General features: G+C 49.4%; 1 protein-coding gene across 10 annotated transcripts in view; it reads right to left on the bottom strand.

Moving 5' to 3' along the window:
* Window positions 1-1205: 1205 nt before the first annotated feature.
* Window positions 1206-15930, bottom strand: part of TJP1 (tight junction protein 1) — a 103874-nt gene continuing 89149 nt past the window's right edge. For 5 of the 10 annotated variants that reach the window (XM_044438553.1, XM_044438558.1, XM_044438557.1 and 2 more), the window contains 7 exons: window positions 15748-15845; window positions 14716-14943; window positions 12039-12208; window positions 10106-10583; window positions 7837-8054; window positions 6711-6854; window positions 1206-2814 (listed from right to left, as the gene is read on the bottom strand). In XM_044438553.1, coding sequence (XP_044294488.1) covers window positions 2720-2814; window positions 6711-6854; window positions 7837-8054; window positions 10106-10583; window positions 12039-12208; window positions 14716-14943; window positions 15748-15845 — 1431 coding nt within the window. In that variant the 3' untranslated portion in view covers window positions 1206-2719. The remainder of the gene's footprint in view (window positions 2815-6710; window positions 6855-7836; window positions 8055-10105; window positions 10584-12038; window positions 12209-14715; window positions 14944-15747; window positions 15846-15930) is intronic. The other 5 variants (XM_044438556.1, XM_044438562.1, XM_044438563.1 and 2 more) reach the window with 2 other exon arrangements.

Genomic DNA, 15930 nt, shown 5'->3' with positions numbered 1-15930 from the left:
GCGAACCGAGCTACAGGCTCAGCAGGGCTGGACTGCACAGCTCCTTCCTGAGCCGCGTCTTAAGAACGGCACACCTGGCTGTTCCGAGTGACAACGATCCCGTCCGTCTGCCGCTGGGGAACGGCACCGTCCGGGGCCTGCCACGGTCCGGGGAGCGGTCGCCCAGCACGACGCGGCTGGCCAGAGGCCCAGCGGGCGACTGGGAGCCACCCTGCCCGGCGAGGAGGCGCACTCCCTGCGCTGCGAAGGGCAGTGACCCGCGTGCTCGGGAGACCCAAGCCCAGCCGTGCTCCCCTGGGCAGCCGGTCTTTCTTCCGCTCCTGTCCAGCCTCCCCTTGGGTTTTGCGGACCGTGCCTGACCGACGGGGAGCGTAAGGAAGAAAGTGCTCCGTGGCCCTCCCCATTCAAAGCAATGGGGGACCCCTAGAGAGGAGGGAGGGAGGCTGGCTGCAGGAGGGCTACTTAGGGGGCCGGCCCCTAACCGAGCCCTTGCCTGCTCGAGAACATGTTGTGCCGACCTCAGCGCTTCCGTTGCTTCCCTCCTGCAGGCGCACCGTTCGCTTAGCCATCCAACAATACCGCTGGCACGCCTGTGCACCTGCTCATCCAGCAGCGAAGCTCGCACGTTTAGACAGCCACTTGCAAACTTGCTGGGACTAAAGCAACAGAGCAATCCCAAGCAGAAGACCTCTTGCCCTGGGCGTCAGAATTTTAGCAGGCAGACTTAAATGGCTGGGTTAGCCGCACCGCAAACGCACACGGCATGGATTGGGAGGTACGTCGGCCCGAGTTTTGCTGGTGATTTGAGGCAGAGGTGCCGGATTTCTTCTGGCCCGGGAGCTGAATGCCAGTGCAGAGAAGTCCCAGGGCCTGCATTCCAGGGGTAGGTGAGGCCAAAGGCAGGAAGGCAGAGTGTAACGCTCGTGCTGACAGTACCTGAGGTTTAGGATAGGTTTTCCAGCCTTTCCGGATGGGAAAATCCTACAGAAAGGCTGGGAAGCCACCAGAGTATCCAAGGGACCAGAAGGAAAGAGAGGGAGGGGCACAGCCAAGTGGGGAGACCCATGTGGCTGGGCTTGGCCCCCAGGCCTCAGCTTGAGCACCCCCAATCTAAGGTAAAAGGTTAAGGATCACGACCTCCTGACTTTCCATGGTGCATGGACATGCATTTCGGACAGAAACAAGGAGATACTGGAACGCTTCCGTTATTTTAAAAACAGTTTTTATTCTGTATATTTAGAAATGTGTAGTTTTTAATAACGGCAAAGAAAAAAAATCAGCCACACCTGAATAGCTAAATAACTGATTAACAGAATGCAGTGGTATATTATCTAAACAGAAATAGTGCCAATGTGCCATAATAAATTGTCTATTAGTAAAAAAATACATTTCAGGGCACATAAGCAAGTACAGCATCCTTATCACAAAATTACAGCAGGGATACTTTTTTTTTCCAAGAATGTAATCAAACTAGAGAATTCCGAGTTAGTCTTTAAATGCAGCACTTAAAAAGGTAACAACGTTGTGCATTTTCTTTAAAAAAAAGTCCTTGTTTTCGTGTACTGTAGAAATGCCTGATTTATTGCTGCGAGATGTCAAAGTTCAAGGCTCAAAAGGTATGAGAGTACAAAGATATTAAGAAACTTCCGTTTTGTATTTTTATATATATTTATATATATAAAAAGGTAAAGCTTATAAAAGTTAATTTACAAACCAAGAACAAAAGTGGTATGCATGAATTCTATACAAGCGATCTATAGCATCTATAAATTTTCAAAATGCATAGCCGAAAACATACCATTAAGTTCTTCAGGGTCTCATCTGGCTGACCAGCGCAAAAACAAGTGTTTGTATTTTTATCTCTGGCCTTCTCTCTAAACCAGCAAGTTCACAAAAGGAAACCGAGTCTCTCTCCAAGATGTATTTATCTACGTAAGCACAGAAGCCATACAAACTTAGTAGTACAGAACTAGGGATGTCAGCTAAGACTAGTAAAAACATGAGGGTAAGGCATTCCTGCTGGTTAATGTCAGAGATGTGGTTAATTTATAGATCCACAGAGGCAAACAAACCGTAGTCATATCACATGCGCTTTCTCTCTTTCCCCATGACAAACGGAAAGAAAATGTGTCTCTCTTGTACAATTAAGTAGCCGTGCAGTTACTCTCCCTTCTCAGAAAGAGGGAAAAAATCGGTATTGTGCTAGCAAAAACGTCATTTCCACCTTGTGGGCAAAATGCGTCAAAGGGTCGCCAGTTTAAAAAACAAAAACAAACCAACAGTGACTTCAAGAGTCTTTGCATATTCTAAACACAAAGGTGTTTTGTTTGTTTTCTATAAAAAGGAAAAAAAAAACTTTGGTAAGAAAAAAGACCTAATTCAGCAGTGAATCGTGAACCAAATGTCAGTTCCTCTGGAAACAAAAAAGAAAGAAAGAAAAAGAAATTGCATTGCTTCAGTGGTTGTTTAAGAGAGTTTTATGCACAGATGCATCACAAGTGTCCAGTTAAGGAAAGCCAGAGGGAACGGCGTTCCCTCCGTGATCTTCTCCGTGGCATGTACCTGACAATGGTACTCGCTAGCTGTTGTTAGTCAAAGCAAAGACCGCTTAATACTAAGATACTGTTAATACTTGAAAAGAACGGTTCGGTTTCTAGGCAAGGTTTGTTTGTTTTTTAATCTTGGTTGCACACTTAAGGTCGCTCTGCTAACGAAAGGGTTAGAAGTGATCTATTAGAACTGACACACAATTTGCTCCAACAAGGTAGTTTGGATCCCCAGGAAGAGACTTGTTCTGCCAGGTTTTGGGGTCACCTGTGAAAGGAAAACAACGTAATCATTTAGTATCCATCATCAGAAGGTGGAACATCTTGGATTAACAATACCTCTAAACTTAGCAAGGCTGTGTTGGCTGTTCGGCTAACAGAATCACTTCCTGCTTTTTGGAGGAGCTGGCTTGTAACTGACTAGTTCTACCCGCGTGAATCGTGGCGCAATCCTGTGAAGTTGTGCCAGTGGCACTACTGGAAACGGCCACATGCACCGGCAGCCCCAGTTGGGTCTTTCTCGCCACGCGCTTGTGCTGCACAACCAAATACACAAATTTCATTTCTGACGGTTGCAGGATTGTTTTATCAAGCTACTCTGGCTAAGTGCTCTTTATAAAATTGGGGCACTCAAAGCACTGGCGTTGCACCTCTTGCGGACCCACCTCCTGGAAAAGCCAGGTGGGACCACAAACACCTGTCCAAAGCTCTAGCAATTGACACCCCCCCCCCCCAATTCAGCTTCCCGATGCAGCTTCCCATGTTCCGGAGAGCAGGACTCTGGATAGCCGCTGAGCCTGACACTTCCAAGCTGGGACTGCAGCCCCAGCTGGGGTCTTGGAGGTACGTGTGTCTACTTCCCCTCAGCTCCCGCCTTCATGGCTCTGCGTCAGGCCTCAGCGCTGAGCCACCTTTGCTAAGCTGGAGAGGCGCAGGGCTGAAGCTGGATGGGTGACCGCAACTGGAAGTGGAGCAGGGGCTGGACTTGATGGCCTTCTAGCCCCCTTCCAACTCGGCCACTGCTGCATTCTGACCTTACAGGGGAGAGCCCTTCGGACCGCCCAGCGGCACTGAAGTCACCCCGCACGGGAACTGCCGGAAGCCTGCCCCCCCGGAGACGACGGGCTCAACTAATCCTCGGCAAAGGGTGCAGCACCCACCTGCTGCCCCCCCTTTCTTGTTCCTCTGACATCCGCTGCACCGGCTTGCACTGCGGGCAAAGCGGACGCCAGAGAGAGCAAGAAAAGGGGCCGGCGATGACCGGAGCCTCCAGAAGGGGCCTCCGTGTTTGCACCACGCCTCGCCCAGGCTCCTGGGACGCTGTTCTGCCTGCTCGTAGTCACGGACCATGCGCCCCAGGCCTGCACCCCTCTGTCAGGTGACCCGCTCCGTCTGCAAAGCGCTGGGGCTATTCTGGTGCCGTGGAGACACTGCTAGGGTTTCTATGAGGCTGCAGCCTTGGGGTGGCGGACCTCGAGCCAGGCGCCGCTACGCTAATCCTAAGCACAATGATGTGGGAGTGAGAGGGTCCCGGGGGACAAATTGGAATTCCCTTGCGGAAAAGGATGCGTAGGACTGAATGGCACACACGGCGATTCCACTAGGATCCTAAGGAAACGGAACTGCCCGCCCGCCATTCTGCTCGGCAGGAACGTAATACCATCTCGGTGCAAATTCCTACGGTTGGAACTGCGCTACCTCAGTGCTGCTGCGATTTACACGTGTGTGCGCCCACTGAAGCTTTTGGGATGCCTTTGCTATAATGCCATAGGTTTATTTAGGCTATACAGGTAAGTGATGCGGCGCTACAAAAGACCCGTTCCGCAACCCTTCAAGGGGAACTCATGGAAACAAACATGACATATAGAACGGCTGATATGCTGGCGTGAAGTGGAGACTGGGAAGACTATGACGAGTGGCTTAGAACTGCTTCGAACTTGGCAACTGGCTTCGACAGCCAGTGAAATTACCCCTGTTGTAACCCAAAACAACAACAACGGGAATTTTCCATTAAAAAAAATACAAATGCAGTTCAAGACTGAGTGGAATGACTCTTGGGAATACTGAGAGCCTTAGCTGAATTTACAAACCCTTGTCCATAATCAAGACTTTGTAAATATGTGAAGGTGTCTTCCGATATGAGAGAAGCTACATTCACAGAACACGGCAGTCTTAAACAGAAGTTAAAACGTTCGTTCCACTGCTTGAAAATGCGTATGCAGTGACATCCAATGCCAAACAACTGAAAGCAGAGTGCTCAGAAATTAACCACTTGTGCAGTGTGGTTCCACTTAAAAGTTGGGAGTTAAATGTCTCTCCGCTCCATGGAATGAGATGAAACAAGGTAATCTAATGTGCCAGTACATCTCACTTTTTAAAATGTGTTGTGGAGGAGGTTAGTATGCATAACCAAATGTTCCTTTCAAAAAGGACAGAAACATGGAAAACGGGTTAGGAAAGTTCGAGAGAAAGAGAAAGCGAGAAAGAGATCCCATAACCAACTAAGTTTTTTTTAAAAAGAGAGAGAAAACAAGTATTTATTTAAGACACAGTATGGCTTACACATTAGAAGACAGAATTGGCCAATTGTGAAGTTTGTCTCAAGGAGCAAGATTACTGATATAACACCACATTTAAGTAAGTTAGCTGCAAGGGATGGATTGCTGCGACACAGACGGAGAGAAGCAACCTTAACACGCACGTGCAAACTGCACAAGGACACACAAATAGACGCTCGTGTGGAAAGGAGGAAGATCTTGCTCACAGAGTGGAAGTTACTTGGAAGGAGCAGTCTGATTTCCCTCTTCCTTTCAAGTAAATTCAGGAACAGCTTTATCGGTTACAAAATAAATCGTGGAAAAGCACGGTTTGAAGGAGTTAGGAGGTTTCTAAGCGGCAAAAGTTTGGATCCTTATTATTTGAAACTGCCCATTTTCTAGTACTTCCAGGTTTTTGTTTTTACACACAGTTAAGTAGCTCCATGCAACACCATGCATAGAATACCAGGAAAAATCAACCGGTCAGGATTTCGCTAAGTAACTGGATCCCCATCAGAGAACTCTCTGATGTTCTAACTTTTTGTTGTTGTTGTTGCAATGACATAGTCGTACTGAAAAGGATAGATACATCAGTGACAAATATGAATACATTTTTTAAATACTGTACACGTAAGTACATTGTTTTTATATACCATATACAGATATGTATACATTTAAGGGTGCTAAAGAAGTTATTCTTAAATGGTCGGAAACACCCTCGGGACAATTTTGTCCAATCTGCAGAAGAGACTCGTTTTTCCCTCCCGGCTGTGACTTGGCAGCCGCATGGTGAAAATGCTCAGGTGTTACCCAAGATCTGTTTTACTCTCATCATTTTGGTCACCAGGTATTTGGGCCTGTGGTGTTTCTCCCCCTTTAGGTGAACGGGGGCTTTTGCAACGCCTGGGGAGGGAGAGCCCAAGCTAAGGTCTCCTAACTATGGGGAAAAAACCTTAAAGACAAGGACCGCCTCTTCGTAACATTTTGGAATTTAGAAAGAAGCACACATTTTAAGTGGTGAGTCCAGAGGTGTTAAAAATGAGTGGCACCGGCTTCTTCTGCAAGAGAGGCTTCCATTCCTTTAAATGGGCAAAAGCACACATCACATCTGTTGCACCCGAAAGCGTGTCCAAAATATTAGCACTCCGGCTCCAGGTACCGAGCCTGCGACAGCATTTATGGTCAATCAAGAACAGGACTTCAAAAGCAAGTATTACAAAACCCAATTAGAGTTCCTTGAACAGAAAAGGCGTGACTTTCTCATCTTAAAGTGTTTGCAGCAGTATTAGTCCTTGAGAGAGAAGGGTGGGGGGAGGGAGGAGGAGGAAGAGGAAGAGTGAGAGAGAGAGAGAAGGGAAGCACGCAGATAATTGTACTGTCGAATGGGACAATGACAAGAGTACAGTACGGCATTATCTACTTTGCCAGTCTCAGTCATGGTTTTCTGCAATGATTTTGCATCGTCAGTATGAGAAAGACACTTGTGATGAAAATGAAATGGAGAGCTGACACAAATACAGTGATTTAGTAATAATTTTGTGTTACACAGTGTCACCTTGAATCAGGGGGGTTTAAATTATACGATAGCACCCAAAAGCCCCAAAAGGACAGAGGGAGGACGGCATACCCGACGACGAGTCGGAGGATTTTAGAGCAAAAGACCAACCATCAGGGGTCATAGACGCACAATGTGGGAGGCGGAGTTCTACAGGCTTCAGGAATTTCAGTCCGTGGGGCCCGCACATGACCAGGGGGCTGAGCAGTGTTTCACCTGCAGCGGACAGAGGGAGAGGAGCAAACAGTGAGACCTCCTTCTCATGCTCAAGCATGCAAGCACAGCACTATTTATGAGAGAGAGAGGGAGAGAGCACACGTTGTTGGCAGAAATCTGGCCGGCACATCTTTGCAGCAGCTTTTTCAGCCGAGAAACGGAAAGTGGGGCAGAGAGAGATGAGAGAGAGATCATCTCTCCTGGATCGAGAGAGAGGAGGCCTTCCAGATGTTTCAGCCCACAACTCCCATCAGCCCTAGCCAACATAGCCGATGCCGAGGGATGAAGGGAGCTGCAGGCTGAAACTCCTGGACGGCCACTCGTGGCCCCGTCCTGCCGCAGACTTTTCTGAAGATGGCTCTGCGTGACTTCAGAGAACTACCATAACGAAGAAGCTGCAATGACACTGTGTGTGTTTCCATTAATCGCCATCGAGCCTCGACTGGCGCAGCTCAGAAGGGCCTCGGCGCTACCTTTACATTTTTAGAAATACAAATCCCAGTACGGAACTGCTCCGCAGCGACCTTCACGGTGGGGTCTCATGCAAAAACACCACCAGATCCCACACTGGTGCCACGGAGGCGACTCGAGGCAGGAATCCCTCTCTGCCTTCCGACAGAGAGTCGGGGCTGATAAGAAGCGAAGGAAGTTTTGCCCTGCTTGTTAACAAGTCCCGACTCTCCAGGTTCTCAGAGAGACCTTCTTATTATAAGCAAATCCAACCAAGCAACGTTCCAGCGGGACATGTTTGCGCTTCTTGCTTTGTTGATACTCTAGTCACCAAAGAAAAAGATTTCCCTTGTGCTCTCCAGCATTCTTCTTGCCCCTGAAAAACAACTGCTTTGTTCAGGTAATTTTTGGGGAAGCAAAGTTTTCCTCTGCTTTAACGGAAGGTGGGAAGAATCTTTTTCTGGCCTGGCTACCGCTGAAGTGGACAGCACGATGGACGAAGCACAGGGTTGGCCAACAGCCCCTTTCTTACCTTTCTCTTTGTCTAAAGGTGGGAGGATGCTATTGTCTCGGCAGACCTTGAAATAGATCTCTTGTTCTATTCCCTCTGGAATGGCTCCTTGAGGAATAATTATGCTGACTCCAGTCTCTATGGAGCTCAGGACACCGCCATTGCTGTTAAAAACTCCTCTGGCCGTAGCGACTACAGTGTGCCCATCTTCTTCGTCGTCATCTTCCAGAGCAGACGGACTAAAACCAGATAAACGGAATTATTTCTGACATTGCCAAGGAGGAAAGCGACTGAACGTTACAAAAGGAGCACCTGAGTCAATTAACCTAGGGTTTTGCAAGCAGCTGGGCTGCTGGGGGGCAGACCCTACCCAGAGTGCCTTGCAGGAATGGCTTCTGACTACATTCAGAAGCATACGCAAACCAGATCATGCCCTCTCCACCTCCTGCTCCGGGAGGAGGACAGGGCTGGGCAACTGGCTATTGCAGTAGCGAGCAGAAGAGAACGGAGTGTAAATTGTTTTGGAAAATATCTTCAAACCCATGCATCCTATGTGACAAAGCAAGTTATTATAATTAAACGGCTAAAAAGCAGCCCTGGGCACATCCTGCATCAGTTTTATTCTCGGTATGAACAGAATGGCGCCTCAACAAGTTTCCAGTTAATTCTGTAACGGAGAAATGGAGGATACTTTGGTAAACACATCTCCCAAAGAGGGATCAAGTCGGAAGGAGGCAACCTCAGGGAGGCGGTCTGTGCTCAAATGCCCCCTTGCGGGCTAAACTCCTGCCACTAAATTCGGCCAGGAAAGAAACCAGCAATTTGCAAGGAAGGAAATACGCTTAGCTTGTTTTGAAAATGCCAACTTTTTCTCTGGTGCCACAACCACAAGCCTGAGCAGTGACCATCCAGCCCACCTGCTGCCCTCCCTTGCATTCAGCAGGCCCAGATTCACCTCGGACTAAACTCTGAATGTGTCCACACATAACATTAAACCACGGTTTGTATTAATCACAGTGTGTTGTTTAGTCGGACAGTCTTGCGGATGAGGATATGTCTGTTTCCCCTATTTCTGGTTTGTCTCTGTCTTGTCTGCCTTAATAACTTTCAGGGGGTTTTCGGGCTGGTCCTGCCATACGCATGTTTCAGAGCAGACAGCAGCACAACCCAACATGGAGTAATTCGTGTTTCTGGGTTCACACACTGCAACAAGCCATGGTTTAAGCAAGCCGGACTTTGCAAGCCAACAACAAACCATGGAATCTGTGATTTAAAGTTAGTTAACAAATCGTGCTTTCTTTACAGGAAGGGGGTTCAGACATAAGTCAGACTTTTAGTAACTACAACAGAGTTTAGGATTTCGTGCAAACTGGGCCAGTGGTGAGAAAGTGCCAAATGGTGCCATGGGATGCAAAGAATTATTTCCCCTTCCACTGACTAAATAGACATTGCTCTTGATGCAACACCGAACGCAAAACCCGCAATGTATGCACCCCATTTGGCTGAGCATTCAACACTCCTCCAAGCTTGCTCCCTGAATCTGAAACACCTGCTGCTGAGAAGGCTTACGTACATATTTCGGTATCCCTCAGCTAACAGGCCTGTCTGCAGGAGAGCTACGTATGGAGCAAATATTCCATTTCCCAAAACTGGGAGAATACACTGTGTAGCAACTTGAAAGCGTTTCTGGGCTGAGAACCTGAACAGAGGTCTTCTCGAGCACCAAGAAAGAAAACTACACAACTGCCATTTTGCTGAGAAACCTGCACACTAGAGAGGCAAAGGCGCACTATGTTGCCCTTTTGGGGGACAAGCAGAGGCCAAGTTGGTGTTGAGCAGTCTGGCCTTCCTCTTGACCACCATTCTCAAGCTAACTCCTTTTAAACATAAGCTTTGAGAACTTTATGGCATGTGCCTATGAAAGCTGCAAGGCATGGGCTCTACTACTGAGCGACTGCCTCTACCCGAGGGGTTAAAGTTTTGTGAAAACTCTGCACACTTAATCAGAGACGCTGATGCTCCTCGATTCTTCTAGAGCGGAGTCACAGAAGTAAACTATCTTGCGAAGCAAACCTGTTCCAGGTCAAGGATGGGCCTCAGGAAGGCAGGAAGCTGCCTTGTTCCGGAGACAAGTCTTGGGCTGACTTGGCCCCTTGTGGCAGCACGGGCTGGCAGCAAGAGTTCTCGAGGTGCCAGGCAGGCATTTTCCCAGCCCTGCCGGCAGGTGCTGCTCGGGACGTTCCGCGTGCAAAGCAGAGGCTCTCCCACCAGGCCACACGGCCCCCCTTACCTGACGGGAATGGCTCTAGGCACAGCACTGACGTTGTTTGGTTGGTACTTGAGTTTGTCGGCCTGTACGGAGAACGTGTCCGTCACGCTGTCGAACTCTGGAAGAGGCTGGGATGGGCCGTGTGCTTTTAGAACTGGCTGGGCAGAGTTCTGAGATTTGGAGGGCAACTCTGGCTTATGCTGATTCTCATCTGGCAGGAGGTTGTGGTTGAATTTCGGGCTCTCGAACTTGCGTTCAAAGGGCCGGGCAGCACTGGTGTAAGGTTTAGTCGTGAAGCGGTTGTAGGCAGGCGTGACCGTCTTCGGGATCTGCTCTGTCCCGTTCACCGGCCCCTTGTCGGGGAAGCTTTTCTGAGGGTAATAGGTGGACTGCACAGTGTCTTCCCGGCTGGAAGTTCTGAAAGCCACTGGCTTGCTTTGAAGCGGTGGTGGGTCGGGCTTGGGCAGGGTGGCGTTTGCAAAGTCCGACACAGAGTTGACTGCAAGAGAACAGGGATGGCGTGAAATGCCAGGCAGGCCAAGGTGGCCTTTTCCCGGCTTGCAAAATATTTTCACAGGCAGAGCTATACGTGCTAAACCTGACGGAATGCGGCACCGGCGCAAAGGTTAGAAGCACCCCCTTCTCTCTCAGTTCTTGGCCGGCAATCCACGCTGGTGGGAGCCGGAGGACAAATGCAACCTCAGACAAATTTTGGGGCCCCCCACTGCAGTGTGGCTGGGGCTGGAGCCCAGAGAGCAGCATCTTTGAGCTGAACTATGTAAAGAAGGACCCCAACAGGTGCCACTTCTGGGGTGACTCTGGGGGAAAGTGCTTGAGGCTATAAAAATGCAGCCGACCCTTTGCTCCAGTAGGAATTCCCCTCCAGGGATTACACTCAATGGAAGAATGGCTTTCAGCAATCTGCAAGCACGGATCATGTATGGTATGTGAGGGGGTGTTACACGGAGATGCGTAGAGACCTGTTCTCCCCTGCAGAGGAAGGCAGGACGCGCTCCAATGGAGCAAAGCTCAGGGAGCCAAGGCTCCATTTAGGTGCCAGGAAGCACTTCCTGACAGTCAGGACCCTGAGGGTGTGGGATGGGCTTCCACGAGGGGTCGTTGAGGCCCCGTTGGTGTGGGTGTTCAAGGATAGGCTGGACATGCACATGGTGGGCATGTCGTGAGCGGAGCTGGCTAGTGCCGGAGGTCAGACTAGATGGCCCAGGAGGCTCTGTTTCTGACGCTCTGTTTCTATCATTCACGTTTTAATTCTTCCAGAGGTTACAGAAACCAAGAAAATTTGCCTAACAGCAGAAGATCCACTCCTGGTGTATCAGCTTTTTAAAAAATAGCACATGGCTCCTTCAGTGGATTTTCATTCTGGTTCCTGGAGGATTTGGCTTTAAGTTGATGTCAAGATCACCTAAACCTTGACATGCGCCTCCACTTTGGGACCTGTGCTTGGGGTCACAAAGTCACCCCACCCAGCTATTTCGATGGAGCTTCCAGGGTGATGTTTGTCACTCTCATCATCATCATCATCATCATCATGCCTATATAGCCCAGCAGCTGAAACGCTCATGACTCCTCATTCACTGATTTATTTATGAAGATAGGAAGCGAACATTTAGACAAAGCCTTTTGGGACAGTGTCGTCAAAGAACCCCTTGGTGCAAATTACAGCAGAGAAGCCTGCCTGGGGTGCGAAAGTCACCCCACCCTGAAGGGCATGGCTTTTGCTGTCAGTAAGAAAGCCCTGAAGGAGGCACTGGGGCTTTTTAGAAGGGGGGACACAGGAAAGGCTGGGCAGCTGAGGTTGGGCAAAAGGGGAGGGAGCTCAGGGGAAGGGGCTGGCTGGAACCCCAACCCTCTCGGATGGGGCTCCCCCACCTCTTCCTGGCCCCAAAAGGTGGGATATGCACCTGCCCGTACACAAGCCGCACCGGGCACCTACCTTCAGTGAGGGCAGACTTAGGCTGAAGGGACACGATCGGGTTGTTCGCGGACTGCGGCTGGGGGTACTGCACCGGAGGCAGGACAGGCGGAGGAGTGATTTGAGGAGCTGGCTCATAGCGCTTCTCGCCCACGGCCCTTTCCAGAGGCTCCACGTCCACCGGCTTGCCCCTGTGGGGACGAAGGGAAAAGAAAAACCAGGTGAGGCCCAGGCTTGGCGCCTGCTTTGCTCGCCCCGTACTGCCCCTTTACGTGGAAACGGCTCTTCTGGACTTGTTTTTACGGGCTGGCTGGTGGTCCTGGGAGGCCACCCCTGGCAACCTGACACCCTGCAGCGGTTCCGGTCTAGAGACACCTGGATTCCTGGCCACCAGACATATCTGCCAAGTCTCAATCGCCAGGCTGGAAAGGCCGCCTTCAGGTCCGGGGGTCAGCACAGCGCCGCCCAGAATTTCCTGTCCTGCACCCCGCTACTGGAGCACTTGCCCCACCCTCTTATCGTTCACGTACGGGGTCTTCCTGAGAGTAACAAGAAGCGCAAGGACATTTATACATCTGCTCCTCTAGAGACAACAGACAGTTGTCACAGGCATTCAGTTAAGCCCCATCCTCTTTTCTAAATGCCTGGTTTGCTTTTGTAAATGTTAGCAGAAACATGTAACAGCCAGTCTAAATACAGTAAGAAAGCAAACAAGAGTTTATGACAACACTGAGCTGTAGGAAGATTAGTAATAGAAACCAAAGAGAGGGCAAAAAAGAGGCAGATGACATCCGGGGTGTATTTTTTTCTTTTTGGCTAGTTATGTATTACCTTTTTTCCATTTTCCACTTTGGCACATAAAGCAAAGGGCAGTAATTTAAATTTAAGAGGAATAGGTGAATGGGCAAAGTGATCTATTTGTTTAAAAAAATAGATGCATCAGAATTTGACAGAATAGTGCTGCATACACCCAACGTTCAACCTGTACGATGCCATCTTACCTGGAAATGCAAAACGCTTCACTAGCTTTATGTGCATAATTTTAGTGAGTTTAAAGGGAAAATGAGAAACTTTTAATATTGCTTTTGGCCGTGTTTTCCCTCACCAGGAGATGCTCATCCATGCAATGGTCAACACCAATCACATTTAGATCTGAGTTAAGATGAAATGGCTTTCAAAGTTTTTTCCTGCACATAACGCCTGTGATAGCTGTAACACGAAAGAGGAACTTCAAATAAATGAATGAATAAATAAATCCTCAGACCGACACTGTTCTTACCACGTGACGTTCCTTTTTAAGTAGTCATAGTTAGTGTAAGAGCCAAGAAATCTAGGTGACAGCAAAGCAAACAGCAACAGAACAAAAGAACAATGGTCATTCTAGCTTACGCACAGGTCTTCCCTTTTAGTACAAGTTTTCCAAAAAAGAAAAAAAGACATGCACACACAAAGCAAAACTCCGACAACACACTTCACAGACCAGCAATTCCTCAACAGCTTTCTGGGACGCAGGTTACATGAACGATTCCTACCACCCTGGCATTCCTTGGAATGGGGGCTCTGTGCTCTCTAACTACGGGCAGGTAAAGGCCTCCGTTCCAGTGCAAGGAGGGAGAACAGTCTGAGATTCCAGGATGTGTCCCTTCCTATAGCGGGCCAGGGAATGCCGCTGCTCGGGATATCGGCACCCCAGAGAAGGGATCGAGTCTTGCAGAGAAACCTGGGAGTGAAGTTTGCAATCCCATAGCTGAACGTGCTCTTCTGAGAGCTGGTGAAAATGAAGGGCAAGGCATTCAGTGAAAAGAAGGGGAGGGTGCATTATGGGCTTCTGGGCCCCTAGCCCAAGAGCTCTGGGGAACATGGGTGAACACAGACATCCAGCTGTAGAGCTCTCCCCTCCTTAAAGCTCTCAGACGGGGGGTGACTGCGCTGCTTTCCCCTGCTGTTCCAAGCACGTGAAGCTTCTAAGCAGAAGCTCAGAAGATGAGATGGAAACATAGCAATTTTGGGATGGCCCTCGTGCAGAAAGATCCTGCGAGTAGGGGGAAAGGGCACAGAGATGACTTAAGTTCCTGCCGTGCTAGCTTTCTACCTGAAGCGAGTCTTACTTTTCTTAAATAAATAAAAGCGCAGAAGGGCGTTATCAGCCATCCACCCATCCAGCTGTTCCAGGCAATGAGGGGGACAGAGGCTCATGAACCGGAAAGAGGGTCCACCCCTTCCTGCTAACATGATTCCTATTAATGCACAACTGCCTGCAGTTCTGACCCAGTGCTGCAGATGGCACCACAACAAAAGCGGCAAAAGGACCAGCAGGCAGACAGCGCCCCCGTCTGGCCATCACTTGTCACTGCTCCACCACTTGCACTTAAGTGCGTGCCTTTTTATATCCATCACTCACAGATTCCGTTCCCTCAAGTTATGTAAGCTTCTTTCTGATGCAAGTTCTCTGCTGTTCTTGTTATTTGGAAAAACCAAACCTGCTTATTTGTTTGTTACAAATAAATAAGTCTTCACTGCAAGCGGGTATGCGCAGATCCTGAATTAAACCACACCCGATGGGGTCGCAAAGGCATTTTCCTTTTCCTCCGAGACCGCCTAGCAATGATGGGGGTCAGGAGGAGGAGGAGCCCGTCTGTGGCAGCTTTGCAGAGGCGCTGCCTAGAGACCAGATGTGCAAAAAAGGAGAGAGGCTTACTTGGATGGGTAGTTGGTATAGTTCAACTGGTTGTGGAGAAGGGCTGGTTTCGCCGGTTCGGCGTGATGGCTACTGGCGATCTGTGCCGCAGGCTTGTTGTCATAACTCCGGCGGTCGAAATAGGAGAGCTGCTTGCGGTAGTACTCCTCATCTTCCTCGGGGTCGTAGTGGTTTGCCCGAACGATGTCCTCAGGGGGGTTTGCTTGAGGTCTCTGCGGTTCAGGGGCTCTGGCACACGCAAACAGAGGCAAATAAAAGTCAGTGTACTGTGGAGCAGCACAAGCAACAGCTTCTAGCTGGCAGAGCCTTCCTTGGGCTCGCCCGAGGAGGGGGCACTGGGCTTTCAAGCTTGTCCCCACAACACGCGGCCCCCGGCCCTTCCCAGCCCACTGCATCATGGTTCTGCAACCTCAGAATGGTGACTTCATACAGCAGTTAAGAAACAGAGGTAACCAATTCCATCACAGAAACTGAGGCAAAACCCCAGAGCTGTCGCGCGACTGAGGAAATGTTAGTGGGTGGCTGCACTAGTGAATTAACAGACGGATCAAATCTGCAAAGATTTGCATGGATCACAAGAAAAATTAATATTTTGATTGCAACGGAGGCGCACGTGCTCTGCGCTGGAAGGGGTACCTCTTCTGTGAAGGTTCTCACTGACTACCATATTTATAAGTATCCTTCATTACAGCAGCAGAAAAGTCTGAAGATGACCCGTTTCTATCTTTTTACTTTGCCCCAGCCCCAATCCACAGGCTCGAGCTGAATACCGTATTTCACATATTTGATTTCCAGAAAAAACCTGCCATGGTAGAGCTGAAGTTCTCATACCCAGCAACTGACACAACACAGGTTCCCCTCTTCTATCTCGCACAACTGCAGCCGATTCGATGCCAAAATGAGGGCAGCGATTCGACCGGTTCCCCTCTTCTCCAAGTTCTGCTCTTTGACTGGATTTGGCCCCAGCTACGCACACAGCTTGGCCCTTTGGCTCCCCTTTCAGGCAAATTCAACTCCCGTCGCCGCCTTTACCTGTAAGCTGGTTTGTCGTGTTCGTACTGATTCTGAGAGACTGGCTTCGGGCCGCTCACCGGGGCGAGGCCAGGCTTAGGTGCGAGCTCTGGAGGCTGCTAAAAAGACAGAGCTGAGATCAGGACAGGACAGGACAGGACAGGGAAGACACGGTGCTGATACTTCAGACTGGGCAAACTCCCG

The sequence above is a fragment of the Varanus komodoensis genome, unplaced genomic scaffold, assembly GCF_004798865.1.
Source record: "Varanus komodoensis strain SLA01 unplaced genomic scaffold, ASM479886v1 scaffold33, whole genome shotgun sequence".
Lineage (NCBI taxonomy): Eukaryota > Metazoa > Chordata > Lepidosauria > Squamata > Varanidae > Varanus > Varanus komodoensis.
This window is presented reverse-complemented; position numbering and strand designations above follow the sequence as displayed.